Source organism: Syngnathoides biaculeatus, chromosome 4, assembly GCF_019802595.1.
Source record: "Syngnathoides biaculeatus isolate LvHL_M chromosome 4, ASM1980259v1, whole genome shotgun sequence".
Taxonomy (NCBI): Eukaryota; Metazoa; Chordata; class Actinopteri; order Syngnathiformes; family Syngnathidae; genus Syngnathoides; species Syngnathoides biaculeatus.
The window spans coordinates 10,629,446-10,648,099 of NC_084643.1; the positions used below are offsets into that span (position 1 = coordinate 10,629,446).

Sequence of the window (18,654 nt, forward strand, 5' to 3'; positions counted from 1 at the left end):
GTTTTAAAAACTGAACTGACTGCTGTGTGTGTTTTGGAAATAAATACAATGAAAACCAAAAACCAAACAGGGTTAGTAGAATGATTTGCAAATCAATCTACATTTATTTGAATACACGATAAAGACATTTGATGTTGAAACTTTTAATTTGGAGCAAATAATCATTAACTTTGAATTTTTCGGCTGCAACACGTTCCCAAAAACGAGGTCACCTTTTCTTTGAACAACATTCAATTTACATTTTGGAACTCGAGGACACAAAATTGTCAAAGCTTTTATGGATGGAATTCTTTCCCATTCTTGGTTGATCTTTTCAACCGTCCGGGGTGTCCGTTGTCCTATTTCACGCCTCATAATGCGCCAAACATTTTCAACGGAAGACCGGTCTCGAACCCGCACTCTTTTTACTACTTATGCACGCTGTTGTAACACGTCCACAATGTGGTTTGGCATTGTCACAACATAAGCAGGGGTGTCCAATGTCCGTGGAAAAACTTGTTATCCAAGATACCTTTCAGCATTAATGGCGCCTTCGCAGATACTAACGAGCGTTTAAACTTTGCGTCTGTCACATAACCATATCATGTAGCTGTATCGCATAATACTGGAAGCCTTTATGGATAGGAAAACGTTCATAATATGTGTTTAATTTTATATTTGATTGTGCACTTTGTCGATTAATTCTTTGTTCATACATACATACATATATATATATATATATATATATTTTTTTTTTTTTTTTTTTTTTTTGCAGTACATAATAATTCCCAAGTGCCAAAACTAGAATTCAATGCATCACATATCAAGCGACAACTGCCTGCAGTAACATGCGTGGCCAGCAGATGGTATCGTGTGGACTTGAACCCCCAAGAACTGAACGGTTTTTCTCAAATCGCTCGGAAGCTTCAGGAGGCCTCATCCCGCCATTGCGTAGTTTTAAGTTTGAAGTTGGACTTACGGCTGTGGCGCTGAATTGTATCGTACGTCGTACAACAATCAGCACCTCCAAATCCGAGGTTATGGCCCTCAGTCAGAAAAACGTGGCGTGCCCTCTCCAGGTCGGTGATGAGATCCTGCTCCATGTGGAGGAGGTCCAAGTATCTTGGGGTCTTGTTCTCGAGTGAGGGAAGAACGGAGCGGGAGATCGACAGATGGATCGGTGCAGCGTCTGCAGTGAATGCGGACTTTGTATCGGTCCGTTGTGGTGAAGAGGGAGCTAAGTCGAAAGGCTAAGCTCTCAATTTACCAGTCGATCTAAGTTCCAACCCTCACTTATGGGCATGAGCTGCGGGTCATGACCGAAAGAACAAGATCCCGGATACAAGGGGCCGAAATGAGTTTCCTCCTCCGCAGGGTGTCCGCGCTCTCCCTTAGGAACAGGGTGAGAAATTTGCTCATCCGGGAGGGACTCTGTGTCATTGATGGCAGATGAGGTGGCTGGGGGATCTGATCCGGATACCTCTCCGGTTAGGTGTCCCACCGGAAAGAGACCCCGAGGACCACCCAGGACACGCCGGGGAGATTATGTCTCTCGGTTGGTTTGGGAACACCCCGGGATTCCTCCGGAAGAGCTGGAAGAAGTGGCTGGGGAAAGGGAAGTCTGGCTATCCCTGCTGAAGCTACTTCCCCCGCAACCCGACCTGGAAAAGCGGTAGATGATGGATGAATGGAACATTGTTTTTCTGGAGCGTTCCTAAGTCTGTGTGGCCATGTCCTTTCCATATTGTCGGTGTACGATGTAGTCCCAACTGAGGGATCAAAGGTCACGGACGTTCAATGTTGGTTTTCGGCTTTGCTGCTTCCATGCAGCGATTCCTCCAGATTTTCTGAATCTTTTGATGCTATTTTGCCCCGTAGATGACGACATCTCTAAATTCCTTGCGATTGTACTTTGAGGAACTCAACTGTTTGACCATTTTCTCACATACTCGTTGACAAAGAGGTGAACGTCACCCCATCTTTGCTTGTGACCAATTCAGGGAAGTTCCTGGCACCCCCTGACCCCTGTCCCCAATCAGCCTGTTCACCTTTTGGGATGTCCCGAACTGAGCATTCCTTCAACTTCTTTCTTTTTTGCAGTTAATGATTCTGTTCTATCCATCCATTTGGGAGTACCGGACGGAGTCTTCCCAGCTGACTTGGGGCGAAAGGCGCACTACGCTGCGAACTGGTCGCCTGTCAGCAAAAAACTAAGTTTTATCAGTTTGAACATTAAATACCTTGTTGTGGATTCAATTGAATATAAGTTGAACGTGATTTGTTAATCATTGTATTGTATTTGTTTTATTAACACAATGTCCCAACTTTGTTTGGATTGTGTTGGTACACCATTGATGTAATGTACACTTTCGCAGAAGACAAATATGATCAGGACTCCCACCCCCCACTACATAAAATGACTAAAATCATTACCAATTTTCCAAATTGTCACTTTGTTCTTGTATTGACTTTTTCCCCTCATGAAACTTTGCAATTTTTTTGTTGTCAAATTATACATTTTTTTTCCATAAAATATTACAAGTGACTTTTTGGAACATTTTATGAGGGAAAAGGAAAACCTAGCAAAATTTTATTTGCAGAAATCCCCACGACCCCCACAAAAAAAAAGATGTCTAGCCATTTTTTTTTATTGTGTTTTCTTCAAGTACAAAATACTGAAATGCTGCAGTTACCCTGGAGGGGCTTTAATCTGGTTAGATTTATTTAAAAAAAAAAAAAAATGTACAGTTGATATATATAATTTAGAAAGCTTACAACTGAATGAAAAGGAATCGTGAAGACAAAGGCATCATTCAAAAGCTCTGTGGTGGTCTGGGAGGGTGTCAGGGAGGGGATGGGAGGGGACGGGAGGGGAGAGGGCGCTTTACAGTGCTGAGGTAAACACAAACAGTATTGAGAACACGTTCAATTCATTAACGGGACATTTTTCAACCAACTCGAAAGTTACACTGACATCAAATCATCATCACGGCCATAACAAAAAAAAACTTCAAACAAAATATTGAGTGGCAAAACCAACTGATGAGAAGCCGCGGGGAACCCGACGGGGAGCATTTCTAAAACGTAAAACCTCAGAGGAACCGGAACCGACCAACGCGTCACACAATCGTTGCATCCCGTTTGTTCACGAATTCAACGCGACCCTCGGAGGACTGCAAAGTAGAAAAACTCATAAAGGTTCCCCACCGCTCGTTCAAAAAAAAAAAAAATAAAAAAAAACCCAATAACGTTAAAACATTGCGGCTATATGGAATCAAATTCCAGCTATGTGAAGCGCTACAATGATATTGCACGGCACACTTTCTTCTTGTTTTTAAAGCAAAGAAAGGACCGGTGATGGGTCAACGTTACAGTTGCAAGAACATCACACGTGTCCATTTTGTTGAAGTGCCCAAAATTAAAAATTAGGAAAAAAAAAAACAAACAACAATCGGACGTGTGTTAGTGTTAAGACATCCCATTGCTACCAAAATTAAAGCGTGGTGGATGAATATTGGGTGAATTTGTTGCTGCACAACAAACAATTAATGCTACCCGTATGCGTTTCAAAAAAATTTAAAGAGCTGGACAGATGTGTATATTTTGGGGGGGAAAAAAAAACGTCATCGAGTTTAAGGCAGTGTTCCAAATTCTTACGGTACTCGAATGTACCGCGAGGCACGTCGGCTCACAAAAATGGAAAGTATTTCATAATAGCAACGTTACTGAGTAAGAGTTTTCATTTGTTCATCTCTCTCTATGCAAGCAACGTATAGTGACCGGCACAACAGTTCGATGCTCTTCCACCAGATGGCGCAAAAGACATAGCGAAGCTGTGACGTCCATTTTTTGCTTGGTGCGATCGTTTAAAATATGCACCCAAATATGAGCCTATTCCATAAAAATGGACAAAACACCTTCATGAATCCATCATTCCAGAGTACATTTGTCGACATGGCGAAAATGAAGATGATTATTTAGCATAATGGACTGTTTTCGACAGACGTCACGCACCTTCCGGTTGAGAACGCGGGCGCCGTTTTGGTTTGGTGGATTTGCGTAAACAAACCGTAACTAAGCAGGAATTATTGCAAAATGGCGTAAAAATGGGGGTGCACTGCTAAGTTATGGGTTCCTCAAACGAAAGTGGTCCTTGTAAAGCGTCTTTGTTTCCACCGCCGGCTGTGATGGAGAACCGGCGCGAGAAAACGGAGCAGTTAGCAACCAAACAGCGACAACTGTGGCTGTGTCGCGTCAGCAGAGCCGATCTGGCGGCCGAGCACTACTCGTGTGTGAATGCAATTCTTCAAAATCGGTATTTTCTGTTTCATTATAATAAGTTTGCAAAAACGAGTTAGGGCACCGCTAGCTGTTTTTCATGAGTTGAGTTCAAAATGTAGCCGTGGAATTGGAGGAAGAAGTGTGGGCTCGTCCCAGTCGAATCTCCCTCTCCCTCTCGGTAATGAAAATGAAAGGAATAATCTTGTCTTGTCTTTCATTGGTATAATCAACATAATTTAGCACAACGCTGACTGTAATCACGCGGTACATATTTCAATTGCATTGTGCGCTACCCTAACCTTAGCAGTGCGCTTACAACGGATACGGCCGCGTGACGAAGATGCCCAGCCATTGATGAATTGGTAGTAGGACTCCAGACCTTTGTAATTCTTTAGTTAATCCACGGTTTAAGCGCTTGTCGAGAAGAGGAGATAGCGGACCACGTCATTCGTGTGCTCCATTTGTGTTTTTCCAAGGCACGTGGGTCGATCAAAGCGCACTTCTTGCCGTAACGGTTTCTCGAAACATCATCAAATGAGCCCCGATAACTTCCCAAAGTCTTTTTAGCCATCACGCGTCACTTTTAACGGTCGTACGAACATTTGTGTAACTCCGGTCTGTACGCAAAGGCGATAGAGTGAACCCATCCAACATGGCCGCATACCCCGGATGTAGCCAACGTGGTCGAAAACAGTCTATTAGCGGGGCTTGCTAGCGGCCGTTTTCCAACATTATTTCCAGGGTCGGAAATGACACGGAACGGGCGAGGTAGTTATTCGAGCTGCAACAACCGACAGTGGATTCAAAAAGTCGACACGCGCCTGCTCAAATGGTTCCATGCAGTCCCCTCCAAAAGTATTGAAACCGCAACGCCAATTCCTTTGTTTTTGGCGTTTGGGTTTCACGCCACAAGACGAGCATGAGACAAAAACGCTGAATTCCAGCTTTTATTTCATCGCATTTACAGCTCGATGCGTTGGACAACTCGGGACGGAGCAGCCGCCGACTTTTCAAGTGAGTAAAAGTATTGGGGCACGTGAGTTGCGCAGGTGTTGCCTCGTAGATACCGTAAACATTTAGATTAGATGAGGGCTTGTTTTTTGGCTTTACGTGCTGCTCAGCAAACACGAAGACCGGAGAAAAACAAAGCACGTTGAGAGGATCCAGCTGCGGCGTCGGACAAACATCAGGCGGGGGCAAAACAACGGCTTATGATCCAAAACGCACAAGCTCGTCCGCGACGCACGGTGGAGGCGCAATGCCACGCGGCACGGGCTTGCACGGCTCCTTCCGGAATGGGCTCGCTCAACTTTCGCGATGACGGAACTCGGGAATCAATTCTCGAGTCTACAAAACCATTTCGTCCGGCAATCTACAGAAAAATAATGGGGAAAAAATAGCTTCATCGTGAAACAAGACAATGAACAAAGCAACGCAACAAAAGACTTCATCGAGGGTGAAGGAAGCTGGAAGGTCTGAGACTGGCCAAGTCCACCCCCGGACCTGAACCCAATAGAGCATGCAATTTGCCTCCTGAAGAGGAGAAACCTCCAGAAACAAAGTCTGGGGAAGTGGCAGGCATGATGCAATTATTGCAAATGAGGGTTACCCTACCACCACATATGAAATGTTACATTAATTTCATAATGTCTGTTCCAGTACTTGTGCTCACTTGAAAAGTGGGCGGCTTCAAACGGAAGATACCCTGACCTGAGTTGTTTACACATCTACACGTAAATGCCGTGAAAAGAAGGATGGAACTCTGAACTTTTGTCTCATATTCATCTTTTGATCTGAAACCCAAACGACTTCAGCAATACAACAAAAACAAAGCCGTTGACCTTGTCGTTCCAATACACCCACATCCCCTATTATAAGAGGGTGTGCAGACCTGTGCAAACATATTTCCCCTCTGGGATTCACTTCTCCAATTGAGTTGTAAAAGTAATGTTAAATATGCAAAATGGTTAAAATTTGGGTTATTTTGTCATTTTTACAGGGGTGTGTACACTTTCTCCACCCACTGTAAATGTATACCGGGGACAGGGATGTGTTGAAAGCAGTTATCGCTGTCTGACAACTATTTTACGTTACACCATAAGCCAGAGCTGACATCATCTAACTAGCTGGTGTTGTGTCACCGTGTGAAAGTTCGCACTAAAGTAAAAATATCCCATCTTGGTCGGCTTTTGTGTCAAATGACAGAGCTTCTCACGTCGCTATTTTGCAAAAAGGGTGAAAGGGTTTTTCGCAAGCCGCCATTTTCTGTTGAGAGCAATTGTCGCCGTCCGACAACAATTTTGCCAACCTTACACCGCCCATCATCTGATTGCAGATACTTGTGCTGCTGTTGAAAACCGCACGCGTTTGAAAATAACCCAAATTAGCTGGGTTTTGGCTTGAAATCTCTCTAATGCCACAACAGGCAGAATCAGGCCCGCAACACAGGTTACGGGTATGCAGGGTTGCGTGTAAAAGGCAAAGATGAATCCATTTTGGATCTTCTGTCACGGGAATTTGGTGTGAATTTTGCTCTGCTATGTCAAAGAGCAAAACGATGCAAAAAAATTTCGCCTCAGATGGGCTCCGTGTAAAATGGTGGCTCCTTTACAGCATTGATACGCTGAGTCTCTGGATAAAAAGAGACGAAAGCCACAGCAGAAGATGTGGAAAAAAACAGAAACGGAAAATTTAGCCGGGTTCCGTTTAAAAGGCCGACTGGCAGATCTTCTGTCACGACTCTGATGGGGCGATTTTTTTTTTTTTCCGTGTCTCCGAGTGAAAGAGGGCGGCGCCACAACAGAGGCGGTGTTAAAGGCTGGAAAAATGGCGGCTATGCTGTTGCAGGGTCTCAGTGTAAAAAAAGGGCAGCGCTTCATGACTCTCTATTTTGTTGTTGTTGTCTGTACTTTGTATTTTAGGGCTCATTTTCTCTTGGTTTCATTTTGTTTTCCGTCTTTGGACAAAACACACTTTGTCTCAAAACCTCAGCAAAAAGGCATCCGTTCTTTTATCGTTCTCGTGCTATCCCGGCTGACTGTTGGCAAGTGGCGGGCGGGGCACACCTCGGATTGGTCGCCAGCCAATCGCAGGGCGTCTATAAACAAATGAGCATTTGCACTCAGATTCGGACCTATGGACAATTTCGAGTCTTCAGTGAACAAAACCCGCATGTTTTTTGGAATATGCGAGGAAGCCGAGAACACAAAGTCCACGCGGGCCGTTATTTGAACCTGGAACTTCGGCAGGCGCGCTAATCACGAGGGCGTCGTAACGTACAACGATGACGGAGAATTTGAAGTCTCCAAAAGTGACGAAAAATGGAAAGAGGAGTGCTTTTTTTTGTTTGTGTTTATATACCAACGTGAGCGTTGTCCCCACCCGCACGGGGAACACCGTCCCAAGAATGTCTTTTTTTTTTGGGGAGGTGGGCTTGAAAAAAAGTGACCTAGCGTCAGCAAAATAACGAAAAGCGGCGGCGGCGGCCCACATAAATAAAAAGTGGTCAATTCATCCGTGACTGGTGCTAAACAAAGCCAACCTTTCAAAGTTTTATCAAAATAGTTTTTGCTCGCTCGGCTCCCCCCCCCCCCCGACCCCAAAAGACAAAAATACATTCACTGCGGACACCTGCGTGGAGGCTTCGGGGGGGCTAAGGGGGTGGGGGGGTGTTCTCGGGTCTGCGCCTTTCGTAGGGCGGGCGAGAGGTCAGAGCATCATGTACTGGTTGTCGATGGCCCGCTTGCGTCCGCGCTCGGGCTCCAGCTCGTAGTCCGAGTCCCGCCGGGGGATGACGGGCGGGTGCGGGCCACCGTGGCGGAGCAGCGGCCGCCGGCCCGCCGACTCGCTGCGGCGAAGGGGAGCGGAGACGGCGGCGGCGGCGACGGCGGGCTGCGGCGCCTGCGGGCCGGCGGCGCCCGCGGCGGCGCAGGACGACGACGAGGAAGAGGACGAGGAGGAAGAGGAGGCCGGCTGGCCGCAGCCGCAGTGGGCCAAGTTGGGCTCAGAGTTCCGGCGGTGAAGGGAAAACGGCACCAAGAGGGCGCCAGAGAGCTGACCTGGCGAGGGGGAGGAAAAGCACATGGAGCCAACATGGAGTCAACACATTTCGAGATGAGCCCAAAATGTTTTCCATCCATACTTTGTCAAGGCCCTCATTTCCGGACCTCTCGCTTGAAAATTGTAATAATTACTGACATTTGACTTCACTGCCGTGTATCAGTCGGATTCCTTATATTCCAAATAATTTCCAGATTATTCCTCGGGAATGTAGGCCACGCAAATAAAGAGCAAACCCAGATGACGAGAAGACTTTGGAGTTTTTTTTTTTTCCCTGCATGTGGCTCACGATGGCTGCATTCTCTGAAACTCGAAACTCAAATTGTTTTTAATGCCCAATGTGGAAAAAAAAACAAAAAAAAAAACCTAACGCTGTTTTGAAACCCTAATTTGAAACACAAACCATGTTTTAAAAGCCTACTTTGTAACCCAAAATGCTGCTTTGAAACCCAACTGTGATTAAACCCCAATTTTGAACCCCCAACCCTGCTTTGAAACATTTTTTTGAAGACTTTCTGATGCCGTTTGAAAGCCGACTTGAAAAACCCTGACCCTGTTTTGAAACCTTATTTTGAAAACTTAACACCGTTTTAAAAACCTAATTTGAAAGACGAACCTGTTCCTCAAATGAACTATGTATGAATGTATTAAGGCGTACACGTGTGTAATTTTTTTTTGTTTCCCGTTTAATAAATTGTAAACTGCAACTTGGGTGACATTAAAACAGCTTAAAATGGATCAGATGTCGTTGGTGCTTTCAGGGTGCTTTGAAAACGCAGGAAAATGTCATGCACAAGCCACGGTAATCATTTTTTCTTTGATTATATTTTTAGGAGGTAGCACGGTGGAACAACTGGTTAGAGCGTTTGCCTCGCGGTTCAAATCCCGGCCCTGCCTGTGTGCCGTTTGCATGTTCTCCCTGTGCCTGTGTGGCTTTTCTCCGGGTGGGCACTTCGGTTTCCTCCCACATCCCCAAAACATGCAACAATTATTGTGATTGTGAGTACGACTGTCGTCTGTCTCTCTGTGCGCTGCGATTGGCCGGCGACCAGTTCAGGGTGTACCCCGTTGACAGCTCGGGGATGGGCTCCGGCACTCCCGCGACCCTTTCGAGGATAAGCGGTTAAGAAAATGGATGGCTGGATGGATGTATTGATACAGCATGGTGTAAAGCTTTGGCTTCACACTTCTGAGTACCGGGGTTTAAATCCCGGCCCCACCTCCGCGGAGTTTGGATATTTTCCTTTTCTCCGGGGGCGGGGGGCACTCCTATGGTCGTCCGACATAACAGTCACAGGGCAATAAGGTTTTTATGAGACTTTTTTTTTGAACAATTGTGCACAAGTATGCTAGCTGCTATTGTCGCTGCCCGCGCTAATGCTAATGCTAGCCCCGTGCTAACAGGTTCCGGGTAAAAAAAAATACATATGGGTAAAAAAGTCATTGAGACACGGCAATAACACGCTAGCGCAGCGCTAACAGGGCCGGACCGGTAAAAGTCACTTCCTCGGCACATATATTCCACCGGTCTGCGTGGTTTCTCTTCGGGCACTCCGGTTTCCTCCCACATCCCAAAAACATGCAACATTGATTGGACCCTTTAAATTGCCCCTCGGTGTGATTGTGAGTGCGGCTGTTTGTCTCAATGTGCCCTGCGATTGGCCGGCAACCAGTTCAGGGTGTACCCTGCCTCCAACCCAATAATAGTTGGGATTGGCTCCAGCACTCCCACGACCCTCGTGAGGATAAGGATGGATGTTTTTATGATCTTGAGAAGCCAAACTTGGAATCACAATTAAATGAGAAAGTTAAGGCACCACTGTATGGAAAAAGAAGGAAAAAAAAAAAAAAAAAAAGGGGGGGGGGCGGTCCTCACCCTGCGACGGGGGGCTGGAGCCGGCCACCACGAAGCTGGAGAGCGTGACGGCGCCGGCGGCTCCGCACTCCAGCGGGATGGGGAAGAGGCGGAAGTGGCTGAGCATTTCCGTGACGGAGGGGAAGCGCAGATGCTGCACCCTGCACTGCCCCCACTCGGTCAGCGAGAGGCGCAGGTGCTGCCCACGCAAACACAAACAGGAAGTCAGACGACGGGTCGTCGGAATAACCCCGCTGCCGAAACAACGCCGCACCTTGGCTTTCCCTTGGTAGTTGAAGGTGAGGACGTAGTCTCCTCGCCGCGTTTCGCTCTGACGCACCAGAAAGACGCCGTGGCCCTCCACGCCCGAGCTCTGGACCAGGTGGGCCGCCTTGACCCGGGAGATGTGCCCGTGGAACCACGGGTACGAGAACAGAAAGTGATCCGTCTTGTGGACGATTGGCTCGGGCAGAGCCAGGGTGACTGGGCCTGAAGAGGAAGAACGCAACAAAGATCGACGCGGTAAATAAATATGATCACAAGGGGGGACATTTCAAAATCAGTTTCCCGGAGAAAAATCGGAAGTGGAGGCACGACGGACGAACGGTTCTGAGGTTCAGATTCCGACCCCGGAGAGTTCCTAGAAATACAAATAATCTCTTGTTCTTTGTTCTTGTCGCTTTGTTGTCCTTTGTACGTCGTAGCAGGGCAGCGCCGACTGCCGGAGAAAAATTCCTCGTGTGTTTTTACACACTTGGCCAATCAAGCTGATTCTGATCATATTCACCAAATATGTCAGAAAAATACAAAGAATTTGTCTATGGTCGTCCGACATAACAGTCATAGGGCAATAAGCGTTTTATGAGACTTTTTTTTGGAACAATTGTGCACAAGTATGCTAGCTGCTATTGTCGCCGCCCGCGCTAATGCTAATGCTAGCCCCGTGCTAACAGGTTCCGGGTAAAAAAAAAATACACATGGGTAAAAAAAATCATTGAGACACGGCAATAACACGCTAGCGCAGCGCTAACAGGGCCGGACCGGTAAAAGTCACTTCCTCGGCACGTATATTCCACCGGTCTCACTCTAACTTTTTCCGCTCGAGTGCCCCGAAAAACTGCACAAATTAGCCGCATCGCCGCATAAACCGCAGGGTTGGAAGCGTAGGCCGTAAATTTCGGTATACAAGTGACAAACGTGGATGAAAGGAAATATCGCTTACAGCTAATTGTGACGGGGCGCGTCTGGGGAGGCAGGTGGGAGGAACCGGGCCGCCAATCGCTTTGACTTCCCGGCTCGGAGCTCGCCCTGCGATTGGTCGTCACGCTGCTGTCGACCGGGGAAGGGAGGGGCTCCAGATCCACGCTGCCCAACCTGAATACACACAAACACACACGCGACCGCGTTTCATTTCATTTTGGAAGCAAAGCGTCTCAATTGTGTACGTTTTAAGCGGGTGTGTGCATTTGAAAACAGCCCACTTCACACCCTCACACACACACTTGACACGGAGTTAGTTCTTCAGACGCCATTTTGCTGCTCCGTCAAGCAAAATCCATAAAAAAGAAAAAGAGAAAAAATGCTCCACAGTCTCCGTTGCAGTGCCACAAGAAAGGAGCCACGGAATACACACAAAGAGTCTGGTAAGGAAAAATGATTCACTTCTATTATATCTGCAGAAATTCATGCACGTTTATACTGGCATAAAAAAAAGCAATCGCAAAAGGAAGTAATAACAAACAAAAATCAAACTTTTGTCATCTCGTCATTGTCAAATGCTTGACTTGCAGCACGTTTGGTAGTTAAAAACAAAACAAACAAAAAAAAAACTCATGAGCAAGGCTGGACCACGGCCGGGGGGGGGGGGGGGGTGCGTGGCCCGGCGTCACCTCTGACCTCTGACACCTGTCACCCGCCACAGCTGTTCTCCATGTGGACTCTAATTAGGCCAAAGGAAAATTCCGGTGGTTTGGAGTAACAATGTATCCAAAGGATCATGGAATATGTACTTCTATATTTATAATATGATGTTAAATCCTCTCTCATTTAATGGGCTTGAGAAGATTTTTATCGGCAATTATGAATTTTCAGGGGCGCGGCCATTTTGGCGAGTCACATGACCGACGTGCGGGGACGTGACGTCTCACGTGCCGTTCCAAACGCTCGATTACACGCGACAGCGTTGACGGCCGGCGCCCATTTCTCGGATTTATCCTCATCTGATGAAGAAATGGATCTCGCTCGAAATCTGTATGGATGCATTCCTCCGTCTTCCCGATCAACCGACGCTGCTCTTTCTTCATCAGATGAGGATACATCGTTGGTTGCGGCACGTGACGCCTCACATCTGCGCACGGCGGTCATGTGACTTGCGCAAATGCGCGCATCTGAAAACTGCCGATAAAAATCTTCTCTAAACACGATTAAATGAGAGCGGATTCAACATCACATTGTCAAGATAGAGTACATATTACATGACCTGTTGGTTACTCCAAACCACCGCAATTTTCCTTGAAGTTTGGAGTATTGCCGCTGGCGTTGCCAGTTCATTGCCTTCGGTCATTGTGCTGCGTTCACTGCCAGTTGGATTCTCCACCACTGAGAGTCAAGTGTAGTGCTGCGCTATCCCCGTCACAGCGATTCTGTGGCCTTTGGTTTATCCCGTCCCGTTAAAATTGTTAGTTTGCTTCGTAGGCTTTTGCGCCTCTGCCTTGTTTTGGGACTGCTTTTTGGTATCTAACATCATGTCCTCGTCTTGGAGTCCTGCATTTGGGTTAGCCCCCCCCCCCGCAGGTTGGTTCGTGACAACAACAGAAGAAAACCCAAAGCCACGTCATTACAAACGATAATTACTATAAATGTTTTCCAAAAAGAGATTCCAACAAGTTTGGTTGTGCTTGGTAACTATTTCGTGTCTCTCCTCGGGGCGTCGTGTGATTTTTACCCACGATACAAGGATGACCTCTGACCTCTCGCGTGCGTGTGCGCGTCTACCGGACATCTGCAAATATGATTCTCCCGAGCGCTCAGACCTCCCCCGCACTTCCTCTTGCAATCTGACGCACGGCCGTCCACTTCATGTACGATTCCAGTTTGCGAGAAAACGGCTCAGCCGGGCCTTTTGTAGCAAACGTCGGCGGCGTGGCGCTTCCCACCTGTTGCTGGTGCATTCTTTGATCTCCGTGGTCCAGGAGCTGACCTGCTGGTCGTTGTCCGTTTCAAATATCAAACTGCCTTGATGAACCTTTCGGGGACAAAGAGGATTTTATCTTTTAAGGCTATTCACGCACGTAATATAAACGGGCACCCACCTTTAAAACAAACGTGTTTAAGTTGTCGGGCATCTCCAGCCGGTTGCAGCGACGGACTTCTTGGATATCCGAGCAGCGGGTGGTCAGTTTGGGACCGGAGGCCTGGGAGACACGCGGACAGCGGCGTCAAAAAAATATGGCAGCGAACAGCTCGACGGGGACGGTCGCCCGCGTGCCCGTCCCGCATTCCCGTCACCGCGAAAGTCTCAACGTGATCGAGAAGTCGTGGCGCAGCTCGCCCAGTAAACGCAAGAAAAAAAAAAAAAAAATGTAATGGGAACCACATGGCACTGATTGTGTTCAGTATGTGCAGACGTGCAATTTGCGTTTTTATCCGCGTGAAGCAAGATAAGAGCCCTCCAGTCATGTTGCCCTGGTGGCGCGCAATGGCAAATCGGTGGTCTCAAATAAGGGAATGTTTTTTTTTTTTTGTTTTTTTCGGTGGCCGGGGGGGGGGCTACAAAGTCAACGTTCTCATGACGGGTTAAACTCAGCATTTGCCAACCTTTTCGAGACAAAGCACATCATTTTACACGGGAGAAAATCTCAAAAAGGAAGCAAAAAAGGTGAAGTTTGTACCTTCTGCAGTCGAGAACAAGACAATTGACTTGCTCTGCTTGTCACTACACGTCGCCGTAATTTCCGGCCTATAAACGCTTTCAACCCTGCGGCTTTTGCGGTGATGCGGCTAATTTGTGCATTTTTTCTAATGGCCGCAAGGAGTCACTCGAGCGGAAAAGGTAAGAATGAGACCGATGGAATATATGTGCCGAGGAAGTGACTTTTACCGGTATGTTGTGGGTTTTTTTGATGGCCTTGTTAGGGCTGCATTAGCGTGTTGCTGCTGCATATAAAGTGATTTTTACCGGTATGTTTTTTTTTTTCAACCGCCCCTGTTAACGCCGCGCTAGCACCATGCTAGCATTAGCGCCACGCTACCATGTTTCTACCGTGTTACTGCCGCGTCTCAGTGATTTAGGTATGTTTTTTTTTTTTAACAATCTCTGTCCTACCGTGTTACTACAGTTTTTTTTTTTTTTTAAGAAAAACTTACCAGCCCTGTTCGTGCTACCGTGTTGTTGCTACGTTAAGCTGACATAAAGTGTTAAAACTTTGAAAACTCTTTCTGTGTACAATCTTTGTAAATATCTCGTGTTTCAATGTGGGCACTTGCGGCTTTTCCACAGGTGCGGCTTACGTATGTACCAAATATTTCCTTTACAAATGTACTGGGTGAGGCTTATAATCAGGTGTGCTCTGTAGGCCGGAAATTATTGTAAATAAATAATTTTCACAGGCTAATTATGTATCGGCGGCATGGTGGGGCAGCTGGAAAGCGTTGGCCTCACAGTTCTGAGGTCCCGGGTTCAATCCCGTCTGTCACGTCTGTGTGGAGTTCGCATGTTCTCCCCGTGCCTGCGTGGCTTTTCTCCGGGTGGGCACTCCGGTTCCACATCCCAAAAACATGCACCATTAATTGGACACTCTAAATTGCCCCGTCGGTGTGACTGCGAGTGCGCCTGTTGGTCTCGATGTGCCCTGCGATTGGCTGGCGACCAGTTCAGGGTGTGCGTCGCTTCCTGCCCGACGACAGCTGGGATAGACTCCAGCACTCCCCGCGACCCTTGTGAGGATAAGCGGTTAAGAAAATGGATGGATGGATGGATGGATGGATAATTATGTAGCTTATGCCATCTAGTCCAAGAGAATTTACTTGCTCTGCTCCACGATGGTGATTGTGATGAAAGACGTCAGCGGGCGGATGACTGTTGATCATCATCATCATCATCACCATCATCACCATCATGGCCTCCCACACCCGTCGTTCTCGCCGTGCGCTCGGACGCACGACAGCAAACATACAAATGACACACTTGAACCTCTCATGAGCGTCTGAATGGCACGCGTTATCGTCAGCTGCCATCTTTCACTCCGGGGGGGCCTCCAGCCTGCCCGGCTGACCGACTCATCCATCCGTGTGCGTGTTTATGCCCGCGGCTAAGTTGGCACTCGATCGGATGCGTGGGCCCGGCGACTCAACTGCGGCGCTGACATTTGAAAAAAAAAATGTCAATTCATATTTTGGGCTTTCTTTGATCCATCTTGGTGTGCCTTCACCTCCAATTGAATCATTGCGCCTTCATTGGGTGGTTTTTCGGTGCTTCAACGACTTTCAAATGACATTTTCAGCATTTACAGAACCAATCAAAGGTTTCCTTACTTGATTGGCAAACATGTTCTGATCTGTTTTTCGACACAGAAATCATAATAGGAACTGTGGAAAAACTGGAAAAAAAAAAAAAAAAAAAAAACCAGGCCGCAATGAACCCATCAAACAAAATGAGACAGCTTACAAACAATCGAGAGGAACATTTTAAATCCGCTAAAGCTTTCCTTATACTCGTTTCCGCATTACTAATGTTACAACAAATATGTATTTTGGTCAAACAGGAAATTTGTCTTGTAAATTTTTGTGAATGGAAAGAACTTTTTTCAAACTGTTACCCAACATGAGGGAGACTAAAAAAAAAAAAAAATTGGACAAGTTATGTAACTGTTAAACACAGGCTACCATAATCGGGTTCTCGGAAGTATTCTTCTGCGTATTATTTTTCGATAGCACGGTTAAAAGACTTTAAGGTAAAAAAAAAAAAAAAAAAAGCTTTTCTGTCAAAAGAGAACGCGGCGCGGATCCGTTCATCCCTCCGTCGTGTCTGTTTTCAGTTCCTGACTTCTTCCGAGTTAATTTGACTTGTGTAACTCCAAAATAGTGTCGCAATCGCGGCTCCTCACGCCTCTTGCTCCAACTTCCTCCCGTCCAAACGCGGAGCACAGACGAGGCTCGCAGGCCTCTGCAGAATCATCACGGAAGCTCGCGGGGACGGCGTGCTGTGCGCCGGGGAGTGCGGCAAAGAAATGCAGAAGGGGGGGCTTGGCGTGAGAGAACAAAAGCGTCAAAAGGAAACAGACGAGACGGCGATAGACACGGCGGTGGAGAGAACCGGGGAGAGATGGAGAGCGGAGGGACGACGGATTCCAGAGCTTTTGTGCGCCGGATGAGTCTGAGTCCACGCGACATTGTGTGAGCTCGTCTATGCTAATCCTCCACACGCACGCAACAGAAGCACAGCCAAATGATTGATTGAGTGATTGATTTACTAAGATGTCCAGTTTTTGTGAATGGACGCCGTCGGTCGCACCGTCGCGTCGGCTGTCTCGACCGCAGCGTCTGATATCGTCAACAAAAGTCCTGGGAGGGAAATGAGTCATTTTGTCGGATGTGACAATGAGGAAGTGACCAAAAGTGAACTTGCGCCAAACTCATCTTTTTATCCTTTTGTCCCGGGGCTTCATTTAAGTCTATGACGCTGGTATTTAAGAGGTTAAATATCGTGGTTGACACGGGGAAAACGATTCAATTTCACTCACACGTCTCGTTGAGTTGCTTTTGTGGAACTTGTATGAGGGGAGGAAGCGACATTCTGTTCAGCTAAAGCAACAATTTTCTCAGAGTGGCCACAGCTGTTTATTTACTCAACCGCAGAGAGAACCAGGCATCTATTTGGGGTGCAAGCTTAGGTATGAGACCTTGATCATTAAAAATATGGCTAAGCCGCCACAGAACTGATCATTTGCGCAATATAATGAAATTCAAAAGAGATGGACACGTACTACGAGAGTTTGAACCCACCGTTGACAGCAAGGAATGACTAGCGAGTCACAATCGAATCGCCGATTCTAAAATAAAGACTTTCGGCTTACATTTTACTGTATGTGGGCCCCTCGTCGAAAAGTGTCCCTTCATCTCAAGATGGATTTCAATCTAAATTGTGATTTCTAATTTTCATGCTTTTCTGCGAGGCGATGAATATAAAAGTTGACACGGGAAGTCCTCGGTCTGCGACTGAGATCCGTTCCTACACTAGCGACTTAACTCGAATTTCGACTCAGGTCGGATTCCGCCGTTAAAGTCGAAATACTTCTGTCTAAAAAAACGAGTACATTGAAATAAACGAGATGACGTACGATAAGGTAGCAATAAGCGGAGGCTGTGCTTAGTTATTGCCAGGGAACCCGGTCCTCAATCGTCTCCATCTCGAGATGTCGCAAAGAACCTTGTTTTGCGATCATTGGATCCGACGTAGGAACGGAACCCTTCACATGCGCTAAAATACGGGCGGCGTCTTGAATCACTGACGGAAGGAAGCCTTGGTGGTGCTGGTGTCTCTCTTTTCTGCAATCTTTTTATCATCTTGAGCTTCGTTTCCATGGTAATGGATTTTATTTTTGGCTGCAGAAGCATTGCTAAAAGACACGGTTTTCTTCTTTGGGGGCATAACGTCGAAAAAGGAGGGCGAAAAATGCAAAGATACTCACGGACAAGCAAAGCGGCGGACGGGGGACGGGCGTTGCAAAGTCGAAATGTCTTCGGTGGAGAACATCTTGACCCGAGGACTCCCTGGACTATTACACAATTTATTTTTCAAACTATATAATACACTGTAAAGGCTTACGGCCACGCTACCCTGAGAAGGCCCGATCTCGTCAGATCTGGAACGCTAAGCGGGTTTTGGCCCCGTTTAGTACTTGGATGGGAGACCGCCTGGGAATACCAGGTGCTGTAAGCTTCTCTCCCCGGCTAAAGCGCAGAGGGGTTGCGTCACGAAGGGCATCCGGCGTTCAACTGTGCCAAACAAATATGCGTTGATCCGAGATGACAAGCCGAAAGGAAAAGAAGAGGAAGACAATACACTGTAAATCGAACATCAAAATCGACAAGCAGCATATTTTCATGATCGGCCATCTCACTCACTGCTTATCCTCACAAGTGCTGGAGCCTATCCCAGCCGTCATCAGGCAGGGTACACCCTGAACCGGTCGCCAGCCAATCGCAGGGCGCATGGAGACCGACGACGATCACACCGACGGGGCAATTGTTGCATGTTTTGCGGATGTGGGAGGAAACCGGCGTTGCCGCGCAGGCACGGCACCAGGATCGAACCCGGGACCTCGGAACTGCGAGGCCAACCCTTTCCAGCTGCCCCACCGTGCCGCTTTGGGGAATTGAAAAGGCAAAAGCACGCGTCTTCACGCGAAGCTGTCGTGGGTCCAACGGCGAACGAGTTCTGACTCACCGAGAGGAATTTATTGTGAGAACGTGAATGAGTT

At 47.2% G+C, this 18,654-nt stretch overlaps 1 protein-coding gene and 1 pseudogene across 6 annotated transcripts in view; one reads left to right on the forward strand and one right to left on the reverse strand.

Moving 5' to 3' along the window:
- Positions 1-2,711: 2,711 nt before the first annotated feature.
- The window catches only part of sh2b3 (SH2B adaptor protein 3), a 56,903-nt gene continuing 40,960 nt past the window's right edge, over positions 2,712-18,654 (reverse strand). For all 6 annotated transcript variants that reach the window (XM_061816127.1, XM_061816125.1, XM_061816126.1 and 3 more), the window contains 6 exons: positions 13,486-13,587; positions 13,330-13,418; positions 11,397-11,548; positions 10,449-10,663; positions 10,196-10,373; positions 2,712-8,318 (listed from right to left, as the gene is read on the reverse strand). In XM_061816127.1, the coding sequence (XP_061672111.1) occupies positions 7,969-8,318; positions 10,196-10,373; positions 10,449-10,663; positions 11,397-11,548; positions 13,330-13,418; positions 13,486-13,587 (1,086 nt within the window). In that variant the 3' untranslated portion in view covers positions 2,712-7,968. The remainder of the gene's footprint in view (positions 8,319-10,195; positions 10,374-10,448; positions 10,664-11,396; positions 11,549-13,329; positions 13,419-13,485; positions 13,588-18,654) is intronic.
- LOC133500126 (5S ribosomal RNA) lies at positions 17,994-18,113 on the forward strand (annotated as a pseudogene).